This window comes from Prionailurus bengalensis, chromosome F2 (assembly GCF_016509475.1).
Source record: "Prionailurus bengalensis isolate Pbe53 chromosome F2, Fcat_Pben_1.1_paternal_pri, whole genome shotgun sequence".
NCBI lineage: Eukaryota > Metazoa > Chordata > Mammalia > Carnivora > Felidae > Prionailurus > Prionailurus bengalensis.
Genome location: NC_057353.1, coordinates 18,524,554 through 18,552,527, shown reverse-complemented (window position 1 = coordinate 18,552,527; position 27,974 = coordinate 18,524,554). Strand labels below are relative to the sequence as shown.

Genomic DNA, 27,974 nt, shown 5'->3' with positions numbered 1-27,974 from the left:
GTTTACTTGCAATAAGGAAATATGAAAATATTCAAAGCTTCTTTGTGTGCTAAAGATTATGGGAAATAAAAGGTTAGGTCGCATCCTATTCCAGACAGGTTCACAATAGAGTCAGAGTGACAAAGTTACCTGATAAGAAATGTAGGAAATACTTGAGAGGACGTTACATTTTACAAAGAAGATAATAACACGAGAATTTCAGAGGCAGGAAAGTACGAGAAAGAGTCAGAAGAACCATCTGTTACAGTCATCCCCTCTTATCTATGTGGGATATGGACTAAGACCCCCAGTGGGTGCCTGAAACCATGGATAGTGCTGAACCCTATATATATGATGTTTTTTCCTGTATATACATATTTATTACAAAGTTTAATTTACAAATTAGGCACAGTAAGAGATTAACAACAAGAACTAATAATAAAATAGAACAATTATAATAATCTATGAAGTTATGTGAATATGGTCTCTCTCGCTCTCAAAATATCTTACTGTACTGTGTTCAACCTTCCTCTTGTGATGATGTGAGGTGATAAAATGCCTACATGATAAGATGAAGTAGACATTGTGACGTAGAGTCAAGCTACTGCTAACCTTCTGATGATAAGTCAGAAAGACAATCTTCTGCTTCTTGACTGTGGTTGACTAAGGGTTAATGAAACCAAGGAAAGTGTACCAGCTTTGTGGTATTCGGAAAATTGCTAAAGTACACTTAATCCCTGAATAACAAAAGTTTGAACTGCATAGGTCCACTCATATGTGGATTCTTTCAATAAATACAGTACAGTATTGTAAGTGGATTTTCTCTTCTTCATGATTTTCTTAACGTTTTCTTTCCTCAGGCTTACTTTATTTTAAGAATATAGCATATGATACATATAACACACAAAATATATATTAACTGAATATTTATGTTATCAGTAAGGTTTCTGGTCAGCAGTAAGCTATTAGTAGTTAGGCTTGATGGTGGGGTGGGGGGAGTCAAATGCAGATTTTTGACTGCGTAGGAAATCAGAGCCCCTAATTCTCATGCTGTTCAATGGCCAACCATACTTTGACTTTCAATGTTCCAATTCATAAGTGATGATAACACCTATCTTATCTATTTCAGGAGCCTGTGTAAAAAAATAAAAAGGGATATATATTAAAAGCTTTGGAAAATTATTTAAAGAACCGTGTACCTGTGAAGCATTATTGTTATTATAATCTGGATCTAGCTAAAGTTGTATAGAATTCTAAGTGAGTCCTGAAATGTTTTTAAACATTTTTGAAAGTTACATTGTCAAGGGAGTAGGTACATAGCCTAAGAGTGGGAAAGAGTGTTAGCAAGAGAATACAGTAAAGAATGAATACCAAATTTCCAACAATCTAGCATAGAAAAGACTTTATTATATAATTTAGAGACTGATATTGGGATATAGTTAGATAGCCCCACTGAAAAATGGCTTCCACCATCAGGCTGATGAGTTTAGACTTATCTAACAAAAATCACTGTAAGGTTCCGGGGCAGGGTACCAGATTATTAACATGATATTTTAGGAAGATGAATATAGTATATAGTAATATTTAAACCAGAAAAGATGGAGACAGGGGAGTCACCAGAAAACTATTCTAATTACTGAGGTAAGGAGAAAAAGGGGGAAATGGAGACTTATGATTTAAAAAAAGGAGAGGAAGCTCTTTAGTTTATTTGGGACAACAGCAGAGAAAAAAATGGGGAAAAAAGTAAGTTGTTGAAAAAATGATAGATTCTGAAAAAAGTACAATTTTTGTAGGGAGCAAGAGTTGCTCCCTACATTTGAATTTAAGATGATGATGGGTCCAATTCTACAACTAATCTCCGTGTGTGTTTTTTTCACCCCATACCACCAAGCAATTATTCAACACTCTCGGGGTATCCTACAATTCAACTCAGTTCTGGCATTATCGACCTAAAGGCAGCATCAGATCTCACAGGGCAAAAGCTCAGTCCCACAAGACTGCCTGCCCGCCCCCCCCCCCTTTCACTCACACACACACACACACACACACACACACACACACACACACACTTCAGGTGCCACCTGTCAACAGGTGTCACCTGTGTTTCTGACTAACTAGCTACAGACTGGAGATTCCAACCACTCCTTCCTTAAGTTTGATCAATTTGCTAGAGTGGCTCAAAGAACCCAGAGAAACATCTAAATCACCAGTTTATTATAAAAGGATAGAACTCAGGAGAAGCCAGAAGGAAGAGATGCCCTGGGAAAGGAAGGCATGGGGAAATGGTGCAGAGCTTCCATGCTCTCTCAATGCACCACTCTTCTAGAACCCACCTGGACGCTCTTCGAATCCCATCCTTTTGGGATATTATGGAGGCTTCATTACATAGGCATGATTGATTAAATCATTAGTTACTGTTGACTGAACTAAATCCAGGCCCTCTCCCCTGGATGGGGAGGGGGATGAAATTCGGAAAGTTCCAACCCCCTAATCACAGGGTTGGCTTCCTTGCAACCAGCCCCCATCAGTAGAGGTTTTCCAAAAGTCACCTCATTGACAGAACAAAAGACACCTTTATTGTTCTCCTCACAAGAAATTCCAAGAGTTTTAGAAAATCTGCCAGGGATAGGGTCAAAGACCAGTTACATATTTCTTATTGTAAATCACAATATCACAGTGGGCTAATCAAGCAAAAATATCTTCAGTTGGCTGATAATTCGAGACCATAATTTAGTGTAGCATTTAAGCAGGAGACAGGCATCAACTGTGTGACACTACACAATGAATCTATCCACCATTTAGCCTACTGTTTTTTCTGCTCTCTTCTACCCTCAGTTTAGCAGGCTATGAATGGATGAATGACACAGTGTGATGTAGTTTAGGAATGACACTGTAACAGTGTTTCCTATATAAAGATCATATAATGGTTATGTTTTTATATCATCTTTGGTATATACTTGATAGGATATTTTGAAATCAGAGATGAATGAATGATGAGGTTCAGAACCCACTATCCCAAAATATGACAATTTATCATACTGAAAATTTAACATGAAGTAATTTGAGGAACAGCAGATGTACAGAGGACTCTCTGCTTCTCCCCTGAAGCAGGTCATAAAACCTTCATGCAAGAAGTGCCTTCTCAATCCCAGAGGAAAAGAACATCCTTATCTCAGAACATGGAGGGATACTGAGAGGAACAGGCCTTGCTAAGTTTCCCCCAGTTTATTACCCTTTGTTCATACCCTTTTGTCCTATTCCATTTTCCCAAAATTTTCTACCCTTCATCAAACTTAGTTAAAAACCACTCAGGTTTAACAATGAAGACTCAGGTCTTCATTTCCTTACAAAGGCTCCCATGTCATGTAAAAGATACTAAATAAATGTATATGCTTCTCATTTGTTTTTTTTTTTTTGTCTGACTAATTTATAGGATCCCAGCCAGAGAACCTAGAAGGCTAGAAAGAAAAAGATTACCTTTTTCCTCCCTTACAGGAACATCAGAATGGGGTTATCCCAGCTACTTATATAAACCATGAAATGCTGGCAAGCTGACATTATGTTGAATTTCTAGCCAAGACCTAACCCTTCATTAAATAATCCCCTATATAAAGACAAATGGGAAATAGAAAATTACTTTTAAGTTGAATAGGATGAATTCATGATAAACTGGTGAGGACTTAAGATGAAAAGTAATATTTTTAATTAATTATTTATTCATTTTAGAGAGAAAGAGAGAGAGAGCAAGCAGGAGAGAGGGGCTGAGGGAGAGAAAGAGAATCTTAAGCAGGCTCCATGTGCTCAGCAAAGAGCCTGACGCAGGACTCGATCCCACGGTCTTGGAATCATGAATTGGACATTCAACTGACTGAGCCACTCAGGTGCCCCCAAAATGTAAGGTTTTTTAAAAGAGTATTACTAAAAATTAAGCTTTTTATATTGCATTAGAAAGTGTTTAAATGTTAAAGATAAAGCTCCTCAAAAAACAAAAGGTTTAATGAGTTCTCTGTTCTTGATACTGCATTTAGTCTAAAAACAATTATAAGATGGAAAAAACCCTCAAAGATGATAAGAACAAGTGCATTTACAACTTCTATGAGTGTTATGATACTGGCATTTATTCCTCAAAAAAAAATTACCTTTTACTCAGTAAAATGTATGTTTAAATTCCTTTAAACCTGGAAGCTTTTAAAAATATATTTATCATTTTTCCTATTCATTATTTTGGGGGGTTTTAAATTCAGACTTTTCAGGGGCGCCTGGGTGGCGCAGTCGGTTGAGCGTCCGACTTCAGCCAGGTCACAATCTCGCGGTCCGTGAGTTCGAGCCCCGCTTCAGGCTCAGGGCTGATGGCTCAGAGCCTGGAGCCTGTTTCTGATTCTGTGTCTCCCTCTCTCTCTGCCCCTCCCCCGTTCATGCTCTGTCTCTCTCTGTCCCCAAAATAAAAATAAACGTTGAAAAAAAATTTTTTTAATTCAGACTTTTCATTAAATATGATGTTATGTGTAACAAGTAGCCATTATATTAAGCTATAAACTAATAATATAGCCAAGAAATCCAGCTGTCAAAAACAAGAGATTTCATCACAAGAGATTTATATGGAGTTCTCCATATCTATACAACCTTTTCCTTCTACTGATCGGTAATCAATATCTAAGATGTTATATTTGAGTACATTTCTAGGTGGAAAATTTAGTAATTCCAGAACACACACACACATCTCTGTCATTTGGTAAATGAAGAAACTGAGGCCCAAGAGTTATGTCACAGGCTTAGACTCTATCTGGTTAAGAGCTCTCTTTTGTCGGCAAAGTATACAACTCTCTCTACTTCACCCTAAAACAAATGGTAGTGACTGGGTTACGTTGCTATTCTGCTGAATACTATTTACCGTATCCAAATGACTGAGGGATAAAAATTTAAATGCAGGCATATACTTATTTACTCTAGAGGTGTCTCAACCTCAGCCCTATTGACATTTTGGGCCAAATAATTCTTTGTTGTGAGGGACAGTGTTGTATACCACACAACATTTAGAAGCATGTCTGGCCTCTACGCACTAGATGCCAGTACCACACTCACAATCGTGACAACCAAAAAAAATATCTCCAGACATTTCCAACCACTGGTCTAATGTTGGGAAGACAACCACCGAATCAGGCATTTAAAAAAATCAAACATATTTCTCATTTCATTTTATTTCACTATAATCATTTTGGAAACCCTCAGAATTTCCTATATAATACTCTAGCCCTAAACAACATGAAATGAGACTCACTAGAATCATCTTGAAGTGTTACATCTCCAACTGTAGGCAGTACCAATTATAGGATGTTGAGTAAGCAATGTTATGGTAGCTAATAACAATAAACTTGGACAAACACGTCCAAAAAGGAAACTTGAAAACCAGTGATAAAACCTATGTTACTATTTTGATTCTCATGGATTCACAATTAAATTTTTAGACTTCCCATAAAACTTAGCTTCATGACTTTTGTGAATCTTTTAGAAATTTTTCTGATATTGTTTCATATTATAAAATATGAAACTCTCTCCATGTTCCACTTTTCTTCTTAAGTATGAGCCCTTATTCTATTTACTGAAAATATTCTTCATGATTCATTCTACATTGTTTAGATCCTTGGAGCATAAGGCTCTATAATTCTATTCCTTTTTCCTTCCTCCTACCTCTCACCCTTTCCAGTTCTTTTATTTTCCTCATAACAGGAAATACTGCAAAAAGTAATCAGGGCACTACTGAGTTTTGGGGGGTTAAATGATTATTGCTAATGCTATACAATGTTCTTTGCTTTTCATCCTGACCTTCAACAAATTTTCTGATGTTCTGAGCAAGATTCCGGACACTGCTGGGAAGATTCCAAGGGTCTTGCTTGATGTGAAGCCTTAACCTTTTTGGACAACTCAGCTTTGGTTCCATTTCCTGCTGAAATTCTAAATAAACACAGAAAAGCTCTTATAAGTTTCAACCATTTACCAAACAGTTAATAAACCAGTAAGCTTCAGAATTCTCTTTCATTCCTGCCATCCTGGATTATTAGCATGGTGGTAATTTCTCTAATTTCTCTACATTACAGGAGAAAATTGGTTAAACCTAAAAAAAAAAAGTCAAACCTTATAATTATTTTCTTACAAATGTTTAAACCAAGGGAACAGTTTAGATTAAAAATTCTGGTTTCAATGTCCAAAACTAGAGGTCAGAAAGTGGTGGCTCTAGATCTTGGTCTGTTTGGCTGTTCTGTTTGCCAACACACACTCCAGAAACCCCTTCCCCCACCAATGGGCTATAACCAAGTAGGCACTTATGCTGGTTTCAGCAAAAGCAGTGCAACATCTCTTCAATTAACTCATTTCTATTCATTCTAGTCCCTATAAGAAGTGAACATTTTAAACTTTCAAAGAAACTAAAAGGTCCTGTACTGATATTTTTATATATATTCAAAAATAACTAAACTGAATTAATATTAAGGAGATTTTGAAGCATGAGCAGCCATTTTCTTCTTAAACTATGCTTTTGCTTCATGACTATATTATTTCCCACTTTTGTTTCCCAATTGCTTCTAATAATGATTTTTTTTTAAACCTTACCTTGTAATCCTTGCCCTGGTGTGAGGTACTTGGTTTGCTCAAAGGCCCTTACAACAGCTTGCCCTTTTAGGAGATTGGTAATCGAATCCACCTATTGTAACAGCAGAGATTTCTGAAAGTTACATACTTCTCATAATATATAGTATACATTTCCAAGAGTAACTCTTGTAAAACAGCTTTCTCTTAGAGCCACAATTATTTTTGAAATCTCAGGATGCTTGCAAAAATCCACCTTTTAATAAAATATTGGAATAAACTCACAGATAATACTTGCAATATTTCCTACCACGCCATATATTAATATAAAGTATAAATATATTTTATATGTTTACTTTACAAAGAGAGATTTCTAGAGTTATTAAAAAAACCCTAAAAGTTATCATAATCCTTCTCAAAGCAGTAAAAGCTTCTACATTATCGATTTTGGTTATGGATATATATATATATATATATATATATATTATAATATATATATATAATTGCAAAACACCTGGGGCACCTGGGTGGCTCAGTTGGTTAAGCATCTGACTCTTGATTTTGGCTCAGGTCATGATCTCACAGTTCATGAGACTGAACCCCATGTGTGGGCCTAGCACTGACAGCATGGAGCCTGCTTGGGATTCTCTCTCACTCTGCCCCTCCCTTGCTCTCTCTCTCTCCTTCTCTCTCAAATAAATAAACATTTAAACAAATTTTAAAAATGCAAAACACCAACACAAGCACTACAACAACCTTGTGCTCCTTAAAATTAGGAATAAAGTTAAGCAAGAAATGTCATGAAGAATTCTGAAAATAAATAAAAAATACTAAAAGAATAATGCCGGTGTTTGTAACTGTAATGTTTCCAAGAACCATAAAATACTTGATAGTCACAACAATCCTTTAGGTTGGTTGGCTGAAGAATCTTTATTCCCATTTTAAATTGTGGAAATTGAGGTACAGGGGGCAGAGGAACAGATTGAGGCCTTTCCATTTTTATTCCAAGTTCTTTTTACTCTGTCTACAGAAGGGACTCCTGACAGTTTGGCCTGTGGAAAAAAAGAAAAAATCATACCTGGCTGAAAAGATGCTCGAGACAACTATGTATCTTGTCCTGTTTATCGTGAGAAATGCGAACACTGAGGGGAAGCTCATCACCTGGATATAAAGATAAGTCTTATGTTTAACATGCTAAAATATTTTAATATAAATAAAATAAGAAGATAATCTTTCGACATGAGCTCTTATTCCATCAAGTTCTTATATTCAGATAAGAGTCCCAAAAGAGTCAATAGCAGTTAGAGTATCAGATGAATGCTCTTTGAAATGCAGGTGGAAACTGAGTGCGTCACAGGAACAAACACTGTATATCCCATGTCAACAATTCTTTCAAATGGTGCAGTTATCTAATGGTTACATAGTTGAAATAAACTGCCTATTTCAAAATTAAGATGTGTCCTAACTGGGCACCAGGTCTTTGTTCTTACCACACTCCAACTAAGCTATTTGCAGGATATTTCTAACGCTCAGTGTTTTCCTCACCATTGGTGAGGAACCGCCACCCACCTCCAAGGCCAGTTCAGGAGCATCTACTGTCTCAGAAGTCCTCGGTTTCAAAGCCCGTCCCACCTCCTCCCACAATCAACGCCTAACGTTTTAGCACAACCCGTTGCCAGGGACCCTCGCATCCTTCACAGTACCACGAAACTTCCTAAGATACACATTCAGGTCAGAATGCATTTGTTTCTCTCATCTCTTTTTAATTCGCTCTGTTTACCATGGGCCCGCGACGCTAACTTTATCGAACACGTGCGACTGAAACGCAGTATGAGCGACAGCCAAGAATGCCTGACAGACGGTGAAAACGCAAGCCGATCCAAGGACTCCAGCCCTTAAAAGTACCCCCCGGAGGCCGAGCGTGGCCAAGTGCGGCCGCACGCACCTGAGTCCATCTCGTCGCTGTGGAGGTACGAGCTGCACTGGCTGCTGCAGATGCTGGTGAAGGACGCGATAGAGTTCCTGTTGCTGTTGCAGTCGCTGGAAAGAAGGAGGCACATGTCACTTTCGGGGCACATCTGCCAGCTCTTACTAGAGAAACGCATCCCGTCACAGTTCTACTTACTGATAGGTCTAACAGAAAATTACAAGAAAGAAATTTTGTTCTACTTACTGATAGGTCTAACAGAAAATTATGAGAAAGAGAAATTTTGTTCAACTCGCATTTTATCTTACGTTGAAAAAAAAAATCTCCAATGCAGTCATACTTCAAGATGTCTTATGCCGCGTAAGCTACTCCTGAATGAACTTTTTTAAATGGGAAGTTAGAAAACGAGGAGTCCAGCTGCACCTCAAACTCTTCATAATCTATTTGACGCTATGTGTCTGTAGTTAATTTGCTGATAGAGACAAGGTCCTGTTTCCTGATCTCTGCCTTTCCACTCTTTCTGGGAGCTTTAAATTCTAACTCATCAATTGCACCCTGAGCTAACCCCAGAGAGGACCCACACCTTGTCCCCGCCTCAGAGCTCAGCACGGGCTGCCATACCCGGGAAGTGCTCGGTAATCACTGTCCCGGGAAAGAGTGATTAAAAGGTTGGTGTGTGAATATGGACACGTTACAGATTTCAGGAAAGAGTCCACGAGGCAAAATATATTTTTCCTCTCAGAACTGGTAAAAGGACTTATTTAACTTTAAATTTACATTCAAAATTTCTATTTTAGCCTGGAGGGAGACTTTGAGGGTAATTTCAATTATCTGATAACTAGAAATTGAGGTAAGAAAGTATTTTCAGATCTGTAATTTCCCACTGGAGAACCACCACAGGTTCCTATTAAACAGCCTACTGGTATCCTTTGAAGCGAAAAGTGAATGAAATGGTAAAAGTGGTTAATCTGTGTTCTATATTATTAAATCCCTAGGAATAATTAACTCTTACATATTCATTAAAATCCTTTTCACGTAGAAATTGGGACAGTACACTGGCTGAGAGAGAAACTGTGAGCCAGACCACCTGGTTTCCCAGGCAAATTATATAACTCATCTGGACTCAGCTTCCTTACACTTAAAATGGAGTTAATAGGAGAATGTGCCATATCAGGCCGTGATGGGAATTATGTGAAATCATCTTGTTTCCCCATGTGTCTGGTGAAAATGTTTTTAATGTTAGCTGTTAGTTTGTGCTAAACATCTCTGAGGAGAATAGCTTTAGTAATACTTACTTAGTATCTTTTTATTGTAAACCACTGCATAATATATAACAGCAAATAAGAGTTTTTGTCTTCGATTAAGGCAAGTAAGGTAGGGGATGCTGAAGCGGCACATGCGGCACATGTGGTGGGTTAGGACAGCTGTCAGTGAGGTGTCAGGTGACACAAAGATTGAAAGAATAAGCAACTCCAGTTAAGGAAGTTCACTGTAGGAGCCATGTTGGAGTCTGGTAGGAAGACAGACTTTGGAGGGTTGGTTGTGTCTCTCCCTAAAATTCACAGCTGGAAGTCTAACACTCCATACCCAGGAATATGATCTTATTTGGAGGAGGGTTTTCACAGACATAATTAAGTTAAAATGAGGTCATTAAGGTGGGTCCTAATCCAGTATGACTGGTGTCCTTAGAAGAAGGGGAAATGTGGACACACACAAAGACATAGGGAAAAGACGGCCTTCTACAGCCAAGGAATGAGGCCTCGACCTGATCCTTCCTCCACAGACCTCCACAGACCCCCATAGAAGAGAAGGCCCCGCTGACACCTTGATCACAGACTTCCGGCCCCAGAACTGTCAGATAATAAATAAATAAACCTCTTCTGTTTAAGCCATCCAGTCCTTGGTACTTTGGTACAGCAGTCCTACCTACCAAGATTATGCAGAAAGCGTGCAAGGAAGTAAAAAATACACAAAGCTGGTCATGGAGGTGAGCAGGTGAAATTAGTCCAATTAGCTTGGAATTTAGAATATAACAAGCAAGGGGAGAAACACAACAAGAAAAACTCCTTTTCACTATCCAATAGTCCAATAATCAGAAACAGATATTTGGGGAAAAAAAGTTAACATAGGCTCAATTGGCTTATTTGCTATACATATTACATACGCTGTAACAAAACGAGTCCCCCAAGTTAAGTCCACAGAGCTGGAGAAAAAAAAATGCTTTTTCCAAATTACTAAGATTATGAAAAACGAATAATTGAAAGATTATGTGGAATCCTTATGCTTTCTCTAGGGTGGGTAACAGCCAGCGGTTATTTTGTGAGGGTAAGAAATAAAAACGACAAAAAGTTTTTTCAAGATCTTTGTGGAAAATACGGAATCATATTTGACTGTGTTGATGAGATGAGTTCAAGGAATTAATGAATTACCTGTAAGAGTCTCTGTTGCTGATGGTGTCATGACCTGAATCTTCCTGCTCATCTCCCGCCATATTAAAACAGACTCGTTTGCTATTTCTTTCTCCCTTCTCGTTGTCACTGTCTGTTGGTCCTGTGCACTCTGATGTCTTACGTTCTAATTTAGGAGAATATGTTATGGAAGACAGAAGGCTGCAATGTGATATTAAAAAAAAATAAGTGCATGTTTTTAAACTGGCTGCTACGGATAACCTCCTTACTTGTTGAATATGATAGGCTTACAAATACTTCTAAGCTATTTGTTTCACATAAAATAAGTATTTGATTGCATAAAAAAATGATCACACAGGGTGCCTGGGTGGCTCAGTTGGTTCAGTGTCTGATTCTTGATTTTAGCTCAGGTCATGATCTCAGTTTGTGAGACTGAGCCCCACATGGGGCCCATACTGACAGCATGAAGGCTGCTTAGGATTCGCTCTCCCAACTTCCCTGCCCTTCCCTGTGCGTGTGTGCAAGTGCACGCTCTCTCACTCTCTCTCTCTCAAATAAATATATATTTTCTTAAAAGTTCATACGAAGTTCACTTTTTCTTCTCACAATAATGGAAACAGCACACAATTTAGACTAGAAAACTGTGTTCAAATCCCAGTTCTGCCACTCACTAGTTTTGTTACCACAGAAAAACTAGGATAATTCTCTCTGACATCCACAATATGGGGAAAATAAGAACTCGCCCAAATGAAATGAGAATATGTTCCTGTACATAATGCGTGTCACCTCTCTCCCCTAGCCATTATCACCACTATCACTGCCACCTGAAAATACCTGGAAAACTTTACAGTGCTACCCAAATATTAAAATAAACACTAAATGTGCTTAAATATCCTCACTGGCTTTCCCTCAGATATGAAAAAACCATCTATCCATCTACCCCTGCCTTGGGCTTCTCCCAGGCTTTCTCTCTTTTGACAGAGAGAATCTCGTGTGGTCAATCCTTTCAAACTGTTTATACAAGTGATAATGTCATAAGACATTAAACAGAGTCACACACAATATAAGGATAGGAGGCAGCAGGGGCTATCCCATATCATCCACACTCTAGTCACCATGATGCATCACGAATCTACCCAAATGAAAAGTTCTCCCACTTGGCTCAAGACTAACAACACAACCTTGAGCCAAGTGGGAGATGCCAGATTCTGAACTGGCATCATACTTGATGTGCACTTTGAGTAGCACGGATTCCATCACTCCAGACTTGAATGTTTGCCTGTAAAAAGTTTCTGTTAGTACTCACTCAAAATTATGAAAACATGGAATCAATCTGTTATCAAACAAAATGCTGTAAAACTTGCAAAACGAAGTGAACCATATCTTATGAAAGGGCTCCTGCATGGCTTCTGCAGCCAACAATCATCTTCTCGCCAAGTAGTGATGGCATTCTGTTCTAATCAACAGCACGAATGTACAGATCTTCACGCTCATCTTTCCATAGCAAGGTCATGGCTGTTTTATTTCAAGACTATGAGAATGTCTTATACTTTCCATGGATAACCCACAGTGCCATGCACTGAGTAAATACTTAAGAGAATTCGCTAATTACTTAATTAGATGTTATCTATTATACCATGCATTGTTATTGATGCTGTGCATACAGCAGTTTACAAAACAAAGCCCCTGTCCTCCTGGAGCTTGGGTTCTACTGGGAAGAAACCAACTATAAACAAGTAAACTATATAGTGTATCGCATGGTGACAAATGTTAAGAAGGAAAATAAAGAAGGGGAAGAAGCTGGAGCTGCAACTTTAAATAGTGTAGTCAGGGAAGGTCTCACTGGGATATGACATTTGAATAATATTTTGGCATTTTATAGGTTTTAGATACCAGTGAAAATCAGGGGGCTGGGTTACATTGCTCAGTGTAGGCACTGTGAAGCTATAAATTATTTTAAACAGAGTTTTCTTATTTGCAAAGATACTTTTATGTCTTGGAAGACAGATGTGTATTTATTCACTCCTTCTACCCAAAAGCTTAAAACATTAGATTAACTCCAATTACCCAAAGCCTATACTGCACAGACAGATGAACTCTGAATACTAAAGAGGAAGGAGATGCAGGAGTTCTCATTTTGCAAGGAGTGCTCTGTGCTTTATGTATCTTTTAAATTAAAAGTCATGGGGCTGAGCATACTCATTTTTTTTTAAGTCATATGAATTATATCCACATATTTGCTCTTCATTTTAAACAGTTGCAATGATGCCTGCACTGACCCTGTGGGAACAAATGTTAGGCTAACAAACAAATGACAGAAAACCTGTGTTTCTGACACCACATCTTTGCATAAAATTTCTAGATCCTTAAACTAATAACGCATAAAGCTTTAATATTTGTGCATATGGAAATAGTTTGCTTTTGCTCATATACAATATTAAGCTACCTAGTACAGGTCCATTAATTCTAAGTTAAAGTCTCAAGCAGGCCAATCTCCTTCTCACACCCTTGATGAATAAATATTTTTGTATATACTATCTGGCATCAACCTGTGTGTTTTTCTGTTAAACTGAGACTTAAATATCATCATCTTTATCATTTTCATCAGACCTAACATTTGTTGAGCTCTTATGCCAGTCACCATGCTAAGAACTTAATAGGTATTAAATTCATTCAATCCTAAAATTCCTTTATGAAGTAGGTATTACTATGATGATGATGATGATCCTCATTTTAGAGATGGGGTGAGTAAGACACATTCTTATATACATATACTGTGCAAATTAAAAAGCACATCCCCTCCCTGCATATCATTTATACATGCTGGAGGGAGGAAGGGGGCATTAGTGTTGATCACCACATCCCAGTCCTCCTGGACACATGACTGGGTGGCCTCCCCTACCCTATGATGGTAAGAACGACCACGTAACTTGTTTCCACCAGTATGGTGTAAGTGGAGGTGCCAGGAGTCCCTTTTAGGTGCCGGTCGTTAAGCCAGTGTGTAGCCTACCTCATTCCCTCTTGCTGGTGTGACAATCAGAGTCACTCCTACTGATGGGGGCTCTGTCAGTCTGAACACTGAGTGAGGTCAACGTGGAGTGGAAACCCTGTGACCCAGATGAGCATGGAGAGAAAGCCTCTCGCTTTAAGTCCGTGGGGCTTTAGAGTTTTGTTAGCATCAGAAAAAAAAACAGTTGTGTAGAAAGGCAGATATCTGGAAGAATGACATATGTGACTGGGATACAGGAGTATCTACTTTATCCTGGGGAAGCTGATCTCCACAGATCGGCCTTTAGCCTGACACTTGAGTGCCTAGAAGGCTAGCTGCAGACCTCAGGAGCAGTGCTAACCAGGCAGAAGTTTGTCATGTTCCAGGATCAGAAAAAGGCTAGAGCAGCTGGAACTCGGGGAAATGGGTTTGGACAGGCTGACAGGGGCAGGCTGTGGAGGGCTACACAGGCCACAGTGATGTAGTTGATATTATGTTAATGGCATTGCAATGCGATTAAATGGTTTTAAGCAAGGAACTGGCATGATTTAGGTTTATAGATCCTTCTGGCATCTGCTGAACGTAGAATGCATGAGAGGGACATAGCTGGAAACTCCCACAGTGGACACTAGTGAGGAGACAATGGTGACCCAGTCTAAGGTGATGGAGCGGATACATTCTGAGGTATAACTGACTGAACTTGACAAGGTACTACAGGCGAAGTGGGAGGAAAGAGAAGAATCAAAGGTAATACCCAGATTCTGGCTTGCAGAACTGCAGACGTGGGGAATACCTGAGAAGAGGGAAGACTCTCATGTGGAAGGAGTCAAAGTAGGTTTAGTGCCAGAAAATCTAGAATTCAGTTTTGGAAACATACTGAAGTTAGAGATTTAATGTGATATGTCCCTGTGTTTCATAACCCACATTACAGAGGGACTGAGGGAATAAAATCAAACAGTGTGTATACTAATACAACTGTGCCTGGCACCTAAGCCCCTATAATACACGTTAGAGCTCATGAAGCTATGCCCTCTTTTCATACATTTAAGAGCAAAATGCTTGGGAAAACTTCAAAGATAATTCCACTGTCGGCCCTACCATGCCTACCTGCAAGCCCAGCTCATTAAGGGTCCCACAATGCCATTTGTTGATCATTCAGTCTGGGGCGTTTGCACCTGTAAAATGCAGTCTGTTCTCAGCTTTCCTATTTTCACTAGCCCTCAGTGCTCTTTATTCATTCCTTCCCTGACAGAATACACAAACCCTGCATCTTAAAGTCCCGACGATGGTTTGGATTATCCGCAGATTATCCTTTACTTAGGTCTCATACCTACGTGTCATTAGTCAGAAAATAGCCCATGCAATGGCCAAAGTATTTAGTTTCAATGAGACAAGAATCACAGAATTTTGAATAAGTTCATAACGTTACCTTATTTCATGTTTATAGACAACAAATATGTCTCTAGTTATATCTCTGGATCTGACTGAAGTAGGAACATTTAGTGGGATGTCTATGCGTTGAAGAAAATTTTATTTCTAGAAGAGTTCCCAAGTGGCAGGGGAAGCAGACAAGCTCAGTACCAGGCCCTTTCACAGGAATGAATGATTTCCAGAAAGGCCAGCAATGAGGTGTTATGAGGCAATTCCTCTTAAAACTTGGCAAAGTATCAGAGATCTGCTTCTCCACTCTGCAGAGGCATCTCTGTCTGACCAAGAATAATTACTACATGGTGAGAAAATTGTTGGGTAACTAGCTTTTCAAATAATTTGTCAAGCTCGACTGCACTGCAGTATCTCTGAATGGGGCAACAGGGACTCCAGGCAGTTGGACAACTGCACTGTTTTAAAATGATTATGCTGCACATTGAATTACATGGAACATATTTATATTTAGAATTAAATTATATGGTGCACACAGAGAAGACCAGGGAAGTTTCTCAAATCACTTACTCATTTCATGTCATTTTCCTAATAAACACGCACAGTAAGGTAAAGGGTTTTAGAGTGGGAAAATCTTAAGAAAAACAGTAAAAATAAGTAATTATTTTCAGTAGTTTTGGCTAATAAAAATAGCCTAACTTCTTTCTTCAATGAGTGCTTTAAATATAAAGCATTTTAAGCCAGGTAAAGGGAGCCCTTTGACTCTAACCACTTTCTTAAAAATGTATCTACATTAGCTAAAGTTAAAAAAAAAAAGTCAGTAAATTCACAAAGACAGATGAAGTCTGGATAACTGCCAGGAAGTGCTGAGTAGTCAATGCATTAGAGACCTCGTCTCCAAGGTAGTGTCCGCGTAGGCACATCAATACTCCTGCCATTGGTAAAGGACTCATCTGAAAAGCAGGAATAATCACTCTTGGACTAACTGGCAGTATGGGATCGGTCCAGATGTTCTCCTAAAATCCCTCTGAGAGCTAGGATTTGTGATTCAGTGCCACAATTTATTGCTTTATTAACAAAGATTCTTACTCTGTGCACTTCCTAAATACTTTAAGGGGGAAAAACTGGTTTCTAAAATACAACATATCATATAATAAAATTCCATTTATTAAATAAAACAAAATACAATGCCCTAAGATATTACCTTATGTGTCACATGAGTGATTCTCACACAATCCAAAGTATGATACCATTCCCTAAAAATAACCACCCATTCTCTTAGCAACCCCAAACTATTTAATTCATCTGTAAATGGGACAGTCACAATATAATACACCAATGCTATACGTAGTTTTGAAAACTAGTGTATTAGACACAAGAAGGCAGGATTTCCAGTCTAAATTAACTCATAAAAATGTCAGAACAAAGCAGCATAGTAAATAGTAACTATCTAAAGATAACCTTAGAAATATGATGCATCTCATATGGTGATCCTTATCTCTAAATTTCAAAGATATAAAAGATCATGTCAATTAAGATTGTATTAGTATAATGTCCAATGACCAAAAAAAAGGCTTAGAATAAGTTCTAAATATTTTATGTCAAAATTGAATTATCCAAGGAAGTGTGGGATAATGTGTGTGGAGATTAAACAATACACACTCAATAGCAATCTTAATCTATAACCTTATAAAGAGAGTACAATAAGAAGGGGATAATGTGTCTATACCATTTTCAGAATTCTACCAACTTCAGATATACTCAGCAATTTCAACTCCTTGAAAGATGAGCAAGTATGATGTTAAGCACTGCCTGATGACTTTTTGTATTAATTTTTATAATTTTCATCACAAACTTGTAATGTGTTATTATTCTTCATCCTGTTTAACACATGACTAACCAAGGTATCACAAAGCCCATGTTGTTTTGACCATACAGAGTTGTCTTGAGTACCTGTGAAGCATCATCACACAGCGAGACGTGGCAAACCATTCCACAGAGTTGAGGCAATTGTCCAACCATCAAATTTTAAAATAAGAATCGGAGTTGACCTCTTTGGAAAAGTTTTTTTTTAACTTTTTTAATGTTTATTTATTTTTTGAGAGAGAGACAGAGTGTGAGGGAGGGAGGGGCAAAGAGAGAGGGAGACAGAGAATCCAAAGCAGGTTCCAGTCTCTTAGCTGTCAGCACAGAGTCTGACACAGGGCTGGAACTCACAAACTGCAAGATCATGACCTGAGCTGAAGTTGGACACTTAACCGATTGAGCCACCCAAGCACCCCTGGAAAAGTTTTAATTAACTACCTCTGTTTCTCTGTTCTTGGTAAAAATTTCCAAATGACCAGCATAGCTATTTGAGTTAGTGCTTAGTAAACCATTAATTCAATCAGAAGGAAAAAAAAAAGGTTGCTGGTCATTGGTCCTATGGATACATAATTTTGCATTTACTTATTTAACAGGCATGTTAAAGATGTTATATTTTATATTTTTCCATACACATCTATTGAGTGCATATATATCAAATACCGTGTTCTGTTCCATAAAGCATACAAGGAGATCCCTATACCTAGTTGGTACTCTTTCAATCATATTTTTCAATTTACTATTTGCACATTGAGATTTATTTAGTGTCTTCTAGAAGACAGAATTTTGTTCATCTCTTCTCTGGTATTAAATGCTTCCTTAAAATATATATCTATATATTTATCATGTTATATCATTTTTAAGGTATTGGAATAAAGAGGATCTATGTGATTTACACATACACACACACACACTCGTACATTTGTAAAAATGAAAGAGAATGATGGATGTTCAAAAAAGTCACATTCTCTATAGCTATTTTATTAGGCACAGTTAAAAGTACAGTAAATAAAATACTTACTCATCAATTTGACAAACACACATCTCCACCTCTTTCAGTGCAGTCTGAAGTTTGCCCAACAGTTTCTGATAAATATCTTGAGTTTCTAGGTCTTCCTCTTTTAACAAATATCGGAGCCCATGTCCATCCTGCTGTCCCAGAGACAGACCTGAAGGGGCTGCCATTGTTGTGATTGTGTGTTGAATGTACACCATAGGGCTCAGTTTCCCTGAGGAGTTAACATTATTCCAGAACAATATTTATGACCTTTGACTTACAGTAACGATCCAATGCAATTCATTCTAGACACCCAAGCTAACATAAAATAAAATGCCAATCCGATGCTGAATTTAATTCAGGAATTAAAGATTCTGGGAGTTGTGATTAAAATATGATTCGATCTCATACCCCATTGTGACGGTGTGGAGTGGCCCTGGGCTGAAGCAGCTCCTCCTGTATTTTTCTCACAGCTATGGGGCCACTTCAGACTCGTCGTTTTCACAGCAGGATAAGCTGTGTCTATCATACATGTGAGGAAGGCAAGAACAACCACTCTTCTTAGAGAAAAAATAATAAAAATGAATAACTCCATTTTCATTTGATAAATGCTTATGTATAATTATCCAAATGAAAATAGAGAGGATTCCTGTCTTTATAAAATTCAGACTTGTTTGCACACAGAGGAATCTATCACATTTCAGGGATGCTGGAATAGTTAATAATTGCCTAAAGTACTTTTCATGATTTAAGAAAATCTCAAAAGCTAACATACCTTGCTCAGATTTATTTTCTTTATCAAGAGAATTATGCTTCCTACTATCCAGCTGAACACCGAATGCACTCCCCAGGGAGGTTGATGTTTTGGGATAGGAAACTTCCATTATGTTGACATGGCAGTTGGTAGGGCAGAAATCACTGCTGTGTAATGGGGAAATTTTAGATTTGGCCTGTTTAAAGGTGGGCCAGGCTCTATTCTTCAGTACCCGTGAAAACTGTAAATTAAAGAATAAATAAAAAGCAGTTGAACACAAAGCAACAGCTCAAACACTTCACTTCCATCATATGTAACAAAATATTAAAAAAATAAATCATGTCAAGTGGAATTAGTGAAACAAATTTTACGTTGTTGGAAACGAAGTCATTATTTTAAAACCCGCACATTCATAATAAAGCAAAGCAATATTGGCAACAAATGCATAGGATTCTTTTGAAACTCTGATTATAAGTTAGATGCGAAGAGAGTTTTTTTTTAAAGTTTATTTATTTATTTAGAGACAGAAACAGTGTGAGCAGGGAAGGGGCAGAGAGAGAATCCCAAGCAGGCTCCACACCATCAACACAGAGCCCAATGTGGGGCTCAAACTCATGAAACTGTGAGATCATGACCTGAGCTGAAACCAAAAGTCAGATGCTTCACTGACTGAGCCACCCAGGTGCCCCTAAAAGAAATAAATTTTAAGTGACCAATCCCACTTACTAGGAGTCAGATCCACAGACTGCTAGCAGCTGAGAATCCGACAGAGAAATCATATTGGAATCCAAGGATATGCAGATAGGAACACAATATTTAAAGTGAGGCAAAGCGGCAGAAGAGGACAGCTGTCAGGTGAAGAGTGGATTATTCCAAACATTGTCAGAAAGCCAGTCCAAACCTGAGTCTCAGAACAGGTGAGACAGCAGGTGTGGTGGTGTTGACCCAGAAGGTCGGGACAACAGGCAGAAACAACTATACTTCCCATATCTCCTGCTAAGAACTGCTGAGCACCTGGGTCAGGATCAGCCTGAAGACTGGTGTGGACTCTGCTTTTATGCCACAGAATAAAGTGACACTCAAGGGATCTACATGACTTCCAAGAACTGCCACTCCACAACTTCGAACCTTGTAATTCAAATCCATCTAATTCTTGCCATGGTCTATACAGCCACCCAAAGTCTGATCTGCACCTAGGTTATCATCTCAAGCTCTCCTCCCCTTGTTCCCTGAGCTCCTTGTTGCCTTCACCCAGGCCTCCTTACATACCATCTACTCAGTCTAGGTCTTTGTACAGACTGTTCGGAGTGCTGTGCCCAGAGTGTTCTTCTTCCTTCATTGCCAAACTTACTTCTATGCGTTTTCAAGTTCTATGAAATCAGCAGGCCTACCATGAGCCTTCATCTAGGTCCAACTTCCTTGGCTAGGTTATAGCACATTGTAAGCCTCCTTACAATTATGAATAATCTTCTTATCTCTATCTCAGTGGGTGGTAAATTCTATGAGGGTTATACCTATGTCTGTCTTGTGCACCTCATGGACTTGAACTGGATTATACTTTCAAAATCAAAGGACCGAGAGCCACCGGTTATGTATGTTTTAGTTACACTTAGGTTATTTATAACTTATGTAATGGTGGGCAAGTCACTGTCCTTTTACCATTCCTAGTAAAATAAAGAATATGGATAAAATAATCTCTGTGCTCTCTTCTTGCTTGAAAACAATAAGCAGATCCTATTTATTTATACTACTATGAGTAGTAATTTGGGCACTGAAAGATTAAAAATTAAGACTAACACTGGTTACCATGCAACTTTTCTAGGCTAAATTAAAAAATAAAGACATAACACCAAAAATCACAACTTACAAGCTCATCATCAGAATATGAACTATTTTATCTACATATTAAACTGTGCTTTCAAATCACATGTCTGAAGCTATGTAGCTCAGCAAAGTATAAGCACACAGTACCAATTAAAATGGAAGTGGACTGAAATGCAGAAAACTGCCAACAAAATTAGTAACAAATTTGATAATAATGGTATAGTGATAATATCCTAACCACTAAAAGAGTGGAAGTAATTTAGAAAATTAATGTTCTATCCCCTCACTTTACTAATAAAAAACTGTGACCTGAAGACTTATCTGGGAAAGACCTCAAATTGGGAAAGACGCAAACTTGGAGTGAGAAGGTCTTTTCTGTTGCAGTCACGGGATAAGGCCCCACGGTACACACAAAGGCACAGAAATCAATTTTATCGTGGCACAGCATCGACCATAATAGATAGATATGCTTCTTTTGCCTTCTTTCACTTTAACCTTTTACCTACTTATTGAAAAATATAAAGAGAAGCATCTATTCCAGACTCGCACTAAATGCTGGAGACACAGCCCTTGCCCTCATGGAGTTCATGGTCTAGTAGGGGACACAGGTGAAAATAATATAATATTCTTATATGTAACATATTATTACAAGTATATGTAATGTATATGTATAAATATATGTACAACTATATGCATCTATAACAATTATATAATAAATATGATAGCCAGGACAATTAGAAATTTGGTAAGTGCTAGGAAGGAAGTGAACAGAGCGATGGGCTATGGTGTTACTAGAGCGATCAGGTAGACAAGGGGGGATGCTGCCTTTCTAGTGCAACCAGTTTCCTATAACTTTCCAACATGCACCGCAGTACAAACACCCATGGACACAGTCTGTTTCTTCTCCCCATACACTCAGGAGGGGTGTGCAACCATGCCCAAATGGCTGGAACTCTTTCAAAGAGTGTCACAGAGGAAACTTCTTTGCTTAAGGGCTCTCTCAGAGAAGAAAAAGGCTTATGAAAGCAGTGCTGTCTTCCATCCAAGGGTGTCCCTAGGAAAGGGGGAGGTGCAGGAGGCACCCCACAGTCATGGGTCCTAGAAATGTGCTAAATACATCAAAAATGTACTCCTAGAAGGCATGCCCTAATATTTAATTGTGACACCTTCCTGTAACACACCTAAAGTGAGGAAGGCACAGTTCCTGTGACTGTAGAACACGCACAGGAATGTGTTCTAGCCTGGCCACACGGTGGTAAGTGGCCCTGCCAACATGAACCTGGCGTCTTGTTTGGAAACATCAAAAAGAACACTGAACTCGTTAATCTGCTTTGGAGGAGCGCACAAGACAAAAAAAAGCGCTATTTTCCATAAACAAAAATTGCAATTTTGCAATAAAGAAATGTACAGGGTTTAGGGGAAGGTGAGCTAGGATGGACAGCATTTTAGGCCTCTCATGTATAGCGTAGCCCACTTATCCCCACCTTTATTCATCCATCCAACAATTACACATCGAGGATTTTCTAAATCAGGCTCCATTCTAGGCAAGTTGGGAAACATCAGTGAATGAAACAGATTTCTGCCTTCTGGGAGGTTATGTTCTAGTGAAGGGAGAGGCCAACAATAAGCATAACAAGTCAATTACACCACGCTAGAACATGATAAGTATAGCTGAAAACAAAATGGAGCTGGGAAAGAGGGTTGGGAATTTCAGAGGTGAGGTGAAGAACGCCCTGCCAATTGTAATCTGGGTGGTCAGGGCAGGCCTCAGTGAGAATCTGGCATTTAAGCAAAATCTTGAAGGAAGGAAGAGTTAGGAATGTGGGTATTAGGAAGAGAAGGCTGCCTGGCAGGGTGAACATTCAATGCAGAAGCCCCAAGGAAAGTGTGTTCCATGTCAGGAAGACTGGTGTGGTCAGAGCACACAGTGAAAGGGGAAGGGAAAGGTGACAGACAGGAATGGGGAGATCATGGGTAGAAGGAGGGCGCAGCTCAAACAGGAGCTCACAGGCCTTTGGAAAGATTTAGTTCTTACTGTGATTGAGATCCACAGCCCCTCAGAACAAACACACCGTCAGTGGGCAAGGGTGGAAGCAGGAAGACCACTCTTGGGAGAGTCAACATTGGCTCACCCTAGGCTGTCAGCAATCACAGCGGTGAGAAAAGGCTGCATGTGGTGGAGGTAGAGCCAAGAGAATGGTATGTGAGAACGAGGAGTAAAGAATGTATGCGAGGTTTTAAGAGTGAGCAATGCGGGAGGATGGGTCTCATTCTGAGGTGGAGAAAACAGCAAATATGACAAACTGGAGGGGCAGAACCAGGACTGTATTTTGGACATGTGAAGTCTGAGGTATCTGTTAGACTCAAATGGAGAGGTCAGATGGCAAGACTGAATGTGATCACTGGGGGATGGAGAGCAGAGAGAGAGAGAGTGGGGGAACAAATCCCAAGTTCTGCAGCATGAAGAGATCAGAGAAAAAAGGATGAACAAACATGGGACACTCACTGTGACTGAGCCACCCAGAAAAGACAAAACCAGATACACAGTCAACTGCATTGATGCTACTAAAACAAGGAATAAGATGATGACAGTAAATGAACTTTGGCAAAATCAAATCATCATCAATCAATGACCTTAAAAAGAGCCATTTCAGGGGCGCCTGGGTGGCTCAGTCAGTTGAGCATCTGACTCTTGATTTAAGCTCAGGTCATGGTCCCAGGATCGTGGAATCAAGCCCTGTGTCAGGCTCCATACTGGGCATGGAGCCTGCTTGAAATTCTTTCTCTCTCTCTCTCTTTCTCTCTCTCTCTCTCTCTCTCTCTCTCTCTCTCTCTCTCTGTCTCTCTCTCTCTCCCTCAGCATCTCTCCCACTTGGGTGCTCTCTCTTTCTTAAAAAAAAAAAGAGCCACTTTAGTTACATGGAGGGTACTTGAGCCCATCTTGAGTGTGTTGAGAATGTCAAGCGAGTGAGACAACAGGTATATACAGCAAGTATAGGTAGTTGTTTTACAGGACAGAGTTCAAGAAATGAAACAGTAGGTAGAGAAAAGTCTGGGGGTCAAGGGAAATATTGACTTTTTAAATCTAGATGATATTAAAGTGTATTTGTATATTGATAAGAATAAGTAATTCTCGGAAGTGGAACTTCAGGTTTCTAATGCACTGGTAGTTAATTCACGAATTATTAACCGTGACAATACATTAAAATCCAATTATACTCACTTGACAAAAAGTGAAAAAACATATAAAGGTAGGCTACTATTTTGAAGATAATCTCCCATTTCAATTAAGTGTAAAACCCTATTGGCATAGTTATAAAAATTCTGTATCAGAGGAAGGGGACATGAGGAAGTTTTTACCACAAATTTTCCAGACCCATACATCAATCAGTTTGAGGATTTTGTGGCATTAATAACTAAAGGCACTTGGAATATTTAAAGTAAGACTTTGGATTCCTACATGCAATATTTTTGTGTAAACAGAAACTATCTCTTGAAAGCTCATTAAATATTTATATGGAGGAAACATCCCTAATACACAGAATAAACCCAATTATGGAATTACTCTACAACAGAGAAAGAATCTAGAATTAAAAAGGGTCCCAAGGACAATTTAGGATAAGAATGTTTCTCCAAACAGTGCATAGTTTTATGTCTGGATCACCCACACATCCTGCCCCAAGGAGATTAAATGCCTGCTTAGGATTCACTCTCCAGTAAGGTCTGAAACTTGTCTCATACATGTGCTAAAAAACATCTGTGGCCTGTACAGCTGGGCAGAAAATCAATTATGATTGGGGAAGCCTGGCTATAGAAACTGCAGAAATCAACTTGTTTCTATTTTTAAAACCTAAAACTTTAATAGTCAAAATAAAGGAAAGCCAGCCTCTTTGAAATTTTAGTTTCTATGGATACATTTTATTTTACAAAAAAAGAGGGGTGTTTGAAGCCTTCATCTGGAGGAAAAATATGCTACTAAAAATAGCTTCAAAGTAAATACATGAAAATTAAAAATATACATTCACAAATGCTATAGTTTCTGTTGACATGCATCTGATACATAAATGGAGCTAACCTTATGTAACCTAGAAAGGCTATTATTGTGTTAGGTATCTAAATTTTGTTCAAATTAAAAATATTCTTGAAATATTTTCATGCTAACCTTGCTTGTCTATCTAGTGAGAAAGGCAGTCAATTATTCTAAATGTGTTTATGCTCAATAAGGGATGCTGAAAAGGATACCTTTGAAGGTGTTTAAATTCTAGTTGAATATAATTTTCTCTTTACTTCTAAAATTAAAAAGAAAAATAAATGAGACAGCATTCCATAGGACTGGACCTAGTCTGCCACTTCCAGCTAAGTGACCTTAAGCAAATTCTTAATCTCCTGGAGAAAGAAGCAGATGGTAGGATTCTTCAGTACATACAGCTATTTCGAGGCTCAAACAACAATGATGTACATAGAAGAGCTTCCCACAATTCAGTGATGTTATTTTTATCATCAAAAATCACTGACCATTAGCCTGTCCATCTCTGCTTTAAAAGCTTTCTGGGCCGTCAGTTACTTCTGAGAAAGTGTAAGAAAATTTTTACTCGGCAGGTTCATGTTTTTGAGAATCCCCAACATTTTGGGAAAAACCCTGTTCCTTTTATGCTTCTAATCCTACTCCCAACATAACACTCTCCAGTTTATCACAAACCATATTTTTGTTAAAAAACAAGGTATAACACCTTCTTCATCCACCATAACCAATCCATCATAGAGCTATATATATTTTACCTGCTATGTATTGCTTGGATTGATCCTTTTCTCTCTATCCCCAAAGCTTCTACATGAGACCAAGTCACCATCAACGCGTACTTCTTACAAACAAATCTGATTATTATGCCACTCTAAAACATCACTGGAAAACTCAGATTTTGTCAGTTTTCCTTTTAATGGTATCTAACTCCAATCCGTTCTAGTGTAGGCAACATGCCAATTCTTCATCAATAAAATCAATCTCATTTCTACATTGTGGCCTTCATTTACAATATCTCTCTTTACTTGAGTGCCATCTCTACTCCTCTTCACTCTGAGAAATCTTTCCAACTTACAGCAGCTAACATCTGCTGACTATTCAATCCACAAAGATTTCTCCTTTACTGAACTGCCACTGCCGTAGTAATCAGACCCATACTGTTTAGCTGTGTAGTGAAATTTAGCAGTGGAATTTGAATGATATATATGCTGTGTAGTACAGTGTCAAATTGCAGGTAAACAAACAAAAAACAGATTTATAATAAAAGGAAGCAAGGTTCAAATTCCACAGCTGTGTTCAGTTGCATGCTTTTGGGCAAGTTACTTGACCACTCTGAGCCTCAGCCACTTATCAGTGAAATAGATAATGTGTCTCAAGTCACTGTGTGGATAAAATTATACAACATATGCAAACTGTAAAACATCTATGCAATGCCTGATATGACAGCAGATTGCTATAAACTGATGTGTGCTGCGTAACTCCAGGGAGCACCATCATAGAGAAGAGGGTATGGGGTGCCAACACATTCACCCAGTCATCGTGGCACCTCCTAATAGGTTAAGTAGTCAGTATTATTATTACTTACTTCATGTATTTTGACCCATCTTCCATATAGATTTTAGGTGTGGGAGGGAAGCCATCCTTAAGCAATTACTGCCTACATAACAGGTATGCATTTAGTAAACGTTTACCTGTTCTTCCCGCCCCAACCTGAAATAAATTTGCTTTTGTGAAGCTGAGTTTTTGACGCATGCCATTGGCTTTCAATAAAGAGTGTATGAAAAATATCTGCACATAAAACAAACTGCCGCTTCTTTTTCAGGGATATGTTTACAGATACTGCCCTGACATTTCCTGGTGTCGCCTCTTTGAAATTCAGCGTGAGAGATTTCTTTTAGAACTTAGTCTAAGAAAAGCTTTGCTTCTCTTAAGAAACATGTATAAATTATAGGGATGCTGATAAATATGTGATAGACTGTATTTATTTATTTATTTTGTTTTGGTTATCAGGAAACTGCAGGTGAAATATAATATTCCACTTTAGCAACTAACTAGCTTTAGCACCTTTTTGGTGGTCTATACCATTTATTGTAATATAACTTTACCTATAAATGTATCTGCTAATTTTCTGCCAATATCCATTCTCTCTTTCTTCTTTTATTAATAAAATTCTCTGAGTTTTATTTGGGCACATGGATGTCCAGTTTGAGACAATATTTCTCAGTCTGCTTTCACTAAATGACTAATTGCATGCGAACAGGAGTGATGTGTACAACTTCCAGGTCGTGGCCTCAACAGGAAACTCTTTGCTCTCCACTTCTTTTCTGTCCTGAGGGGCTATAACTTAGACATAGTGCTGATCAGCCAACCTTGACCTTGTGGAAGAGGGCAATGTCTTAGGGGAGACAGCAAAACTATAGAAGCAGCCCTAGAAGATTGTCAATCCAGTCCCCACTGGACTCCCAGCCCGTTGAACCTTCATGTGAGTGAAAAATCAACTTTCAATTTTAAGCCCATGTTATCTTGGTCCTTCTTACAGCAGCTGAATCAATACCCTATCTAATATATCCTCATCCTGATGTTTTGTTTTTACTCACATAGTTTACTTTTTTCATGTATATTTTTTAAGATATTTCTACTGCTTTTGTTTTTTTGTATGAATGGAGAGAAGTAGGAAGAAAATTTAAAAAAAAACAGAAAGAGAAATGACCCCCAAACACTGACAAGTTTGACAACTAGAATCTGTCTCAACGCCTATCATACTTTATACAGATCCATTTCTGAAAGAGAATGATTCTCTTTTCAAAATGTGTTCAAAAGGGAATGCTAATTTGCATTTGTTTTGACCTTTTAAATTTTACCTCAAACACTGTCCTATCTTAGAGAGAAAGGAGAAATAAAAAGAATCTTCTGCTCTTCAGCAACAACAAAGCATTCATGGAATCTTTCCTGAAATCAAATAGGCGAACTGAGCTCAACAATCATGGAAAGAGAATTAACAGATGTGACAATTAAGCAGTAATCTTGAATATCATTTTTCTTCATGTGAATGGATTTATAAAAAATCAAAATAGCAACCCATATTCAACTTCACAAGATAAACATTTAGGGAAGTCCTAAAGAAAAATATGGTGATCCTTCTTCCCCATGTCCCACTCTACCTGAGGTAACCAGTGTTCAAGTATTCATTTCTACATTTCCCTATTCTCATATAGCCCTATCTGGACATACATGGGCTTATATTTTACTT

At 38.4% G+C, this 27,974-nt stretch overlaps 1 protein-coding gene across 1 annotated transcript in view; it reads right to left on the bottom strand.

Moving 5' to 3' along the window:
• PREX2 (phosphatidylinositol-3,4,5-trisphosphate dependent Rac exchange factor 2) overlaps positions 1-27,974 on the bottom strand; it is a 295,413-nt gene that overhangs the window by 100,687 nt on the left and 166,752 nt on the right. Inside the window, 7 exon segments of the mRNA XM_043601163.1 lie at positions 5,803-5,931; positions 6,586-6,676; positions 7,640-7,722; positions 8,507-8,601; positions 10,918-11,097; positions 18,150-18,357; positions 18,901-19,120. Of these exon segments, the coding sequence (XP_043457098.1) occupies positions 5,803-5,931; positions 6,586-6,676; positions 7,640-7,722; positions 8,507-8,601; positions 10,918-11,097; positions 18,150-18,357; positions 18,901-19,120 (1,006 nt within the window).